The 8,107-nt window shown below is 44.9% G+C and overlaps 1 protein-coding gene across 2 annotated transcripts in view; it reads left to right on the top strand.

Annotated features, from left to right (window-relative positions):
- Positions 1-6,587, top strand: part of LOC122249255 (paramyosin, long form) — an 88,045-nt gene extending 81,458 nt beyond the window's left edge. For both annotated transcript variants that reach the window (XM_086538767.1, XM_086538766.1), the window contains exons 12-17: positions 1,432-1,627; positions 2,504-2,632; positions 3,102-3,266; positions 3,635-3,841; positions 5,298-5,498; positions 6,034-6,587. In XM_086538767.1, coding sequence (XP_086394893.1) covers positions 1,432-1,627; positions 2,504-2,632; positions 3,102-3,266; positions 3,635-3,841; positions 5,298-5,498; positions 6,034-6,231 — 1,096 coding nt within the window. In that variant the 3' untranslated portion in view covers positions 6,232-6,587. The remainder of the gene's footprint in view (positions 1-1,431; positions 1,628-2,503; positions 2,633-3,101; positions 3,267-3,634; positions 3,842-5,297; positions 5,499-6,033) is intronic.
- Positions 6,588-8,107: the final 1,520 nt, after the last annotated feature.

Raw genomic sequence — 8,107 nt, 5'->3', positions numbered from 1 at the left:
TCTTCCTCATCTTTCTTCTTTTACACTTTTCTCTTTTTGTGCTCCGTCTTCTTCCTCTCTTCTCCCGTTCCTCCTCCTCCTCATTTCCATCTCTCTCTCGCTCTCTCTCTCTTCTGCTTCTATATATTTTTCCTCCTCCTCCTGATGTTATCGTTAGTCATTACCCCAATTCTCCTCATATCTATTCTTCTTATTTTCTTCTTTATCCTACCTCTTCTCCTTTTCTTCCTCCTCTTCCTCCTCCTCATACTCCTACCTCTTCACTACCGCCACCACCACCTCCTCCTCTTCCTCCTCCTCCTTCGCTCTCACCCTCCATCCTCTTTCATCCCCCCCCCCCCCATTTTCTCCTCTTCCTCCTCATTCCTCATCTTGACCTCACCCCCCTCCTTCCCCCTCCTTCCCCCCACCACGATGGCACCTAGCGGGGCGACATACCTGGCACTCACCAGAGGGACAAATTGGGACCGCCTGCTTCATGATATCTGAGTCGCTGCTTCTGATAATGTGAACTGTATTTCATAAAAATTCGATTGTTTTTCATGTTTATTTTTATTATTATGAAGGGATAGTTGATAGGGTTTGTTGATTTAGCATTGGGCTATGGGATATTGATTTAAAAAAAAAGGCGAAATTGAGGAAGGGAGAATAAAATAAAAAAGAGAGAGATTGAGAGAAAGGTTAAAGTGAGAGGAAACATTTAAGGAAAATTGAGGACAGAGAAGATAGGAAAGAGAAATGGTACAGGAGAAAGAAAGAAAAAAAACTGACAAGAAAACAAAACAAAAGAAAACAGCAAACATAACACGATGATGACGAAACCACACATATTACTAATCTAACAGTTATTGAATAATAGAGAGGATACCACAGGGAACACACAAAACTTATCTACACTATGACTGAAACAGGCATTATATATATATTTTTTTTTATGACAACAAAAGAACTGTAATCACAGAAAGTAAATTGCAATCCAAATCACCCACTGACGTTAAAGTGAGGACGTCACATTTGTCATTTTGAGCGACATGACGTCTGGCATGACACCTAATGCGTCAGACGAGAAGGAAAGAGAACCGTGAAATCCAAAAAGGTATTTTTATGTTACGGTGTAAGTGCATATCATGCCGCTGGCTATTGTATGATTATTTCTGTTCTGTGTGTTTATGATTGTGTGTGTGTTTGTATGAGAGTGTATGTGTGTTTATATGAGTGTGTGTGTGTGTGTGTGTATGTGTGTATGTGTCTGTGTGTGTATGTCTGTGTGTCTGTGTGTGTATGTGTGTATGTGTGTATGTGTCTGTGTGTGTGTGTGTGTGTGTGCGTAAAAAGACCCTCATTTCTCCGGAAACTGAAACAACTTGAAATAAACCTTCACACAGCCCCACAACCATTTCTAATCCTCGTGCTTTCTCCTTGTGATTGCAGCAAGCAGATGGCCATCGAAGTTGACTCCCTCAACGCCCGCGTGGTTGAGGCCGAGACCCGCCTCAAGTCTGAGGTCACCAAGGTCAAGAAGAAGATGCAGGTCACCATCACCGAGCTGGAGATGAGCCTCGACACAGCCAACAAGTGCAACATCGACCTCCAGAAGACTGTCAAGAAGCAGGCCATTTCCCTCCAGGTTCGTTTGCTTCTATCTATCCTTCTCTCTTTCCTTCCTTCTCTCTGTCCCTCTATTTCTCTCTCTCTCTCTCTCTCTCTCTCTCTCTCTCTCTCTCTCTCTCTCTCTCTCTCTCTCTCTCTCTCTCTCTCTCTCTCTCTCTCTCTCTCTCTCTCTCTCTCTCTCTCTTTCTCTATCTATCTGTCTCTTTCTCTCTCTATCTGTCTATCTATCCATCTATTTCTCTCTTCTCTCTCTCTCTCTTTCTCTATTTATCTGTCCGTCTTTCTATCTGTCTTTCCTTCTCTCTCTCTCTCTCTCTCTCTCTCTCTCTCTCTCTCTCTCTCTCTCTCTCTCTCTCTCTCTCTCTCTCTCTCTCTCTCTCTCTCTTTCTCTCTCTCTCTCTCTCTCTCTCTCTCTCTCTCTCTCTCTCTCTCTCTCTCTCTCTCTCTCTCTCTCTCTCTCTCTCTCTCTCTCTCGTTTTACTTGTCCTTTGATTATCATAAAATAAGAGACAATTTGAGACGTAAATTGCTAGCTGTGTAATTAGATAGATAAATAAATGACAGAAGAAAGTGAATAATGATGATAAATTGCTCCATAATGCAACTTGAATATAAAGTGTAAAGAATGCAAACCTTTTTTATCATAATAGTGTTCATCATTGCAATCCTGCTCATGCTATGAAGGACTGAATTGCATAATAGCTAATTATACTTTTGTCATAAGATACTGTACGAATGATTACCTTTTTTAGAAAATTCTTACAATGTCATAGTTAGTCTCCATCAATATAAAGCTCCAAAATGACACGATAAAAAAGAACCGAACATCTTTTTTTTTTTTCCTTTCTGACGCATAGCCGCTAATCTCCTCTCGTCTTTCCCGCACCTTCAGGAGCTCCAGACTCACTACGACGAGATCCAGCGCCAGCTTCAGCAGACCCTCGACCAGTATGGTGTTGCTCAGCGCCGTGTCCAGGCCCTCACCGCCGAGTACGAGGAAGCTCGCGCCAATCTTGAAGGCGTGAGTAGCTTTGGCAGTTCCTCTCGTTTGACTTCGCTGTCTTCCGCCATTATGCTTCCCCTTCTTTTTTTTTTTTTTTTTTTTTTTTTTTTTTTTTTTTTTTTTTTTTTTTACCCTCTTGCCTCCCCACCCTCCTCCTTTTCTTTCTCCCTCCTTCTCCTCCGTTTCTTCTTATTCCTCCTCCTCTTCTTCCTTTCTACGCATCCTCCCATTTTGCTCTTCTTCCTCCTCCCCATCCCCCAATCTCCATCCAGCCCTTATCAGTTGTAGTCGTAATGATTTCATATCTATCAAAAAAAAAATGAAAAAGAAGAGAAAAGAAAAAAAAAACGATCAGCCTCTCTCCTACCTCAAGACCGCCACCACCCAGCCCTGTAATAAAAAATGAAAATAAAGATACAAAATTCAAAAATAAAGATAATAATAGGAAATAACGATTAAAATCCTCCTTCCTTTTCTCTTCCCTCAGGCTATCCGTGGCCGCCGCTCCGCCGAGATGCAGTACGAGGAGGCGTCCGCCCGCATCAAGGACATGACCACCATCAACATCAACCTGACCAACGCCAAGGCCAAGCTGGAACAGGAGCTCTGCGTCATCGCCGGAGATTACGACGAAGTCAGCAAGGAACTGAGGGTGAGTGACGGACGATCGCGTTCAGCTTTGAAATTCGGTTGATTAAGTTTAGGGGGGGGGGGGTTATGAGGATCCTTCGAGCCGATTTGAATTGAATTATTGGGTGAAACGTTCCATAAATGTTGATATACTTTGATTGAGAAAAAAAATATATATATAGTATCGTTCGTAATGATTTATATACGAAAGAATATCAATCTTGAACGCAAAACCACTTTTCGACGCGTCCAAACTAACGATTATACATTCGAAAAGATAGATCAAACCTCCCCCCCCAAAAAAAAAAAAAAAAAAAAAAAAAAAAAAAAAAAAAAGAAGAAAAGAAACATACTAACCCCAAACACCCCCTTCTCCCTACGCCCTAACAGCTGTGCGAGGAACGCCTGAACAAGGTGAGCATCGAACTCAAGCGCAGCGTCGAAATCCTCCACGAGGAACAGGAGCGCTACGTCAAGATCGAGTCCATCAAGAAGTCTCTCGAAGTCGAAGTCAAGAACCTCAACATCCGCATCGAGAACGTCGAGGCCAACTCGCTCGTCAACACCAAGAGGATGATCTCCAAGTTGGAGGCTAGGGTGAGTGAGGGTGGAGCGTGAGGGTGAGATGGGTGTGGGTGGAGGGAGAGTGTGTGTAAGGGTGGAGGGTTAGGGTGAGATGGGTGTGGGTGGAGCGTGAGGGTGAGATGGGTGTGGGTGGAGGGAGAGTGTGTGTAAGGGTGGAGGGTTAGGGTGAGATGGGTGTGGGTGGAGCGTGAGGGTGAGATGGGTGTGGGTGGAGGGAGAGTGTGTGTAAGGCTGGAGGGTTAGGGTGAGATGGGTGTGGGTGGAGGGAGAGTGTGTGTAAGGGTGGAGGGAGAGTGTGTGTATGGGTGGAGAGTTAGGGTGAGATGGGTGTGGGTGGAGGGAGAGTGTGTGTAAGGGTGGAGGGAGAGTGTGTGTAAGGGTGGAGCGTGAGGGTGAGATGGGTGTGGGTGGAGGGAGAGTGTGTGTAAGGGTGGAGGGTTAGGGTGAGATGGGTGTGGGTGGAGGGAGAGTGTGTGTAAGGGTGGAGGGAGAGTGTGTGTATGGGTGGAGAGTTAGGGTGAGATGGGTGTGGGTGGAGGGAGAGTGTGTGTAAGGGTGGAGGGAGAGTGTGTGTAAGGGTGGAGGGAGAGTGTGTGTAAGGGTGGAGCGTGAGGGTGAGATGGGTGTGGGTGGAGGGAGAGTGTGTGTAAGGGTGGAGCGTGAGGGTGAGATGGGTGTGGGTGGAGGGAGAGTGTGTGTAAGGGTGGAGCGTGAGGGTGAGATGGGTGTGGGTGGAGGGAGAGTGTGTGTAAGGGTGGAGGGTTAGGGTGAGATGGGTGTGGGTGGAGGGAGAGTGTGTGTAAGGGTGGAGGGTTAGGGTAAGATGGGTGTGGGTGGAGGGAGAGTGTGTGTAAGGGTGGAGCGTGAGGGTGAGATGGGTGTGGGTGGAGGGAGAGTGTGTGTAAGGGTGGAGGGTTAGGGTAAGATGGGTGTGGGTGGAGGGAGAGTGTGTGGAAGGGTGGAGGGTTAGGGTGAGCAAGAGCCTTTGATTAAGTTGAATCCTGGAGTTAGAGTGAGTGTGTATGTGTGAGAGAGAGAGAGAGAGAGAGAGAGAGAGAGAGAGAGAGAGAGAGAGAGAGAGAGAGAGAGAGAGAGAGAGAGAGAGAGAGAGATTGGAGGGTTGGGGTGAGATAGACTCGTGTGAAGGTACGAATCCAAGATGTTTAGATGTAGTTAATTGAAAGAACTGTGTGACTCGAGCCGGGATGGTTTAAGGGAAAGCCAATCTGAATCAAAGTGACATATAATCTGCCGCATAAAGGAATCTGAACACTATGATAGCCATACCTTTATCTTTTTGGATAACTTTTAACATAATTTCTCTCTCTCTCTCTCTCCCTCTCTCTCTCTCTCTCTCTCTCTCTCTCTCTCTCTCTCTCTCTCTCTCTCTCTCTCTCTCTCTCTCTCTCTCTCTCTCTCTCTCTCTCTCTCTCTTTTTCCTTCTCTCTCCCTCCTTCCCTCCACGCAGGTACATGACCTCGAGATCGCCCTTGACGAGGAACAGCGCCGCCACCAGGAGACCATCAAGGTCCTGAGGAAGAAGGAGCGCAACGTGAAGGAGCTCGTGCTTCAGGTCGAGGAGGACCACAAGAACATCCAGATCCTCCAGGAGACCCTCGACAAGACCTACGAGAAGATCAATGTCTACAAGCGCCAGCTGTGCGAACAGGTCGGTGGTCGAGGTGGAGATAGAGCAGCAGAGGGGAAAACCCCTAGATCTCGTTTGATATGCCCGTTTATGTATATATATATATATATATAAATATATATATATATATATATATATATATATATACATATATACATATATATGTATGTATATAGTTATGTATGTATTTATTTTTCCCTTCCTTGGACGATATATCAATTAATCAATATTACAACAATATTTCTTTTGATATATTTGTTTATATGTTTCTTTTCTTGGTTCTTCTAAAAAGATGTAGCTTTTAAGCAACTCAGAAGTTTAATTGTCTGTTTGCACTGTAAAAGAGTTCAATCTATAGAAATAGTCAGATAACAAAATATGTTGACTCATCCATTCTACACAATCACGATGCTCCCAACACATCAGCTTGCTAAACACACTTTTCTTTCTCCCCTCCTCACTCCCTTCCCCCTCCACCCTTCGCCCCTCGCCGCCCCCTCGCCGCCCCCTCGCCGCCCCCTCGCCGCCCCCTCGCCCTTCCCTTCGGCGCCAGCAGGAGTCCGTGTCCTCGACCAACCTGTCTCGCGTGCGCAGGTTCCAGAGAGAACTGGAGGCCGCTGAGGAGCGCGCCGACACTGCCGAGAGCAGCCTCTCCATGATCCGCGCCAAGCATCGCACCTTCGTCACCTGCCAGAGCACGGTGTTGCCCAGCGGCGAGACCGTCGTGGTGAAGGAGACGGTGACCCAGCAGTAAAAGGAGGAGGTCGATCGCCACGCCCCTCCCCCCTCTCCTTCTTTCGGCCAGCGCCGCCGCGAGGGGGAGCCCTCTGTCGCGACGGCGCACGCAAGATTGTTACGACGTCTATTTTCTTTTTATCGTGATAGACACTTTCAATTTGTCTCTTTTCTTGAAGATATAGTATTAATCTAAGAAAAAAATACTTTTAAAAGAATCTAATTTAAAGGACTAACTTGTAATAAAAATGTAAGGCGAATCTTATGCTCCCAGAATAGGAAAGGAATAAAACAAGAGAAGTAAAGATATGCCACACCATCACACAATGTACTCATTGTATATATAATTGGACGTAATAAAAGATTTGTCATACACGAAAGTCTGTGAGTACTATACAACTGTCTTCCAGTGATGACGTCATCCTCCTGTGCTGGGATGGGGAATCTAATATACCATTTTGAGTGGATTATGCAAATGAGCTTGTTTTTTTTTTACGGTGAGGATAATGAAGAGTGGCCGTCAAGATGATAATGCTAATCGTAATGACCAAGAGTCGCTGTTTCTGAATGAGTTTATCTGTACATCTCTTTCTCTCTCTCTCTCTCTCTCTCTCTCTCTCTCTCTCTCTCTCTCTCTCTCTCTCTCTCTCTCTCTCTCTCTCTCTCTCTCTCTCTCTCTCACTCAATTTCACTCTCACTCTCACTCTCACTCTCTCTCTTCGTCATTCTGATGTCAATGTTCCATTTGTCATTAGTATTAAATATCAAGATGAATATGACCGCCAGAATTATCATCGATTTCAGTGAACAGAAACTGTCATTGTGTTTTATAACGTTATGATGGTTACACTATTACCAATGCACAGCAGGATAACAACGCATAAAAAATACACGCTCTTTAGCACAAGATTCCTAGGTAGTATTACCTAACAGATGAAACCATCTAAGACTGTAATAGTCGGGGACTTAAGCATAAAACCTCTTAATTGTATTCATCGCATAATGCTACAGTAAACTTGGGATAATACTTGATGTAATCGATGTAAAAGAATCAAGATGATGCTCATTAACAACCTATGGAAAAGATAGATAAGGCCCATCCAGGAAAAGTATAACCTTGAGCTTGACAGTTTGATACAAAACATGTGGATATCTCATTACCCCGTTTCTACTGAAGCAGCGAGTGGGTCGGGATGCCTTGAGCGCTGACCTTACACTGATTTATATCCACGTCAGGTTAGCCCATCCAGTTATTTCTCGCTTCTCCTGGCTGGGGTATTAAGGAGAGCTCGAGAACGTAACCCGGGTTTAATGACTTGAAGAAAAGCATCACGGACGAGCGTGCTCTATTTTGAGGGGGAAATCCGAATGGAAATATACCTGGTTATATTTCGTTTGAGTTTTTTGTTTCATTATTCAGCAGGTCGTTTGGGTGCGTGGTATATATGGGTGTATGTCTTCAGTGCCTCAATGTGTAGTGTGGCTGGGAAAACACTATCTTACCTACAATGTAACCCCGCTCTAAGCACTGGTGGATGATACTCGTTCTTTGCTCGAAGCAGTTGAGGTGTTCGGGACTCTCGAAGTGACAATTATTCTGTAATGTCTACATTTGTTTTTTTCTTTTAAGTGATCGTGTCGTATATATTTCCTTTCTTCTTTTCTTCACTTCGTTTACTCCTTTTTTACATCCGCGATTCCAGAATGACACTCGGAACCATCTCGAAAGATAGAGAACGTGTGTCTGACTCATTTTATGCCTGTCTAGGGATCGACCGAAACTCTTCCATGCTAATAGGGGTTTCTCATGCCTTGTCTTCGAGGTGCTAGTGTGTAGTTCTGGATCTCGAACGTAAAGTGGGTAAACATCTTTATCTGTTTATGCTCTTGCTCTG

Source organism: Penaeus japonicus, unplaced genomic scaffold (genome assembly GCF_977035675.1).
Source record: "Penaeus japonicus unplaced genomic scaffold, GWHDUDI00000001_assembly GWHDUDI00000007, whole genome shotgun sequence".
In the NCBI taxonomy this organism is placed as follows: Eukaryota; Metazoa; Arthropoda; class Malacostraca; order Decapoda; family Penaeidae; genus Penaeus; species Penaeus japonicus.
The sequence above is the reverse complement of the archived record's forward strand: the minus strand, read 5'-3'. Positions and strand labels throughout refer to the sequence as shown.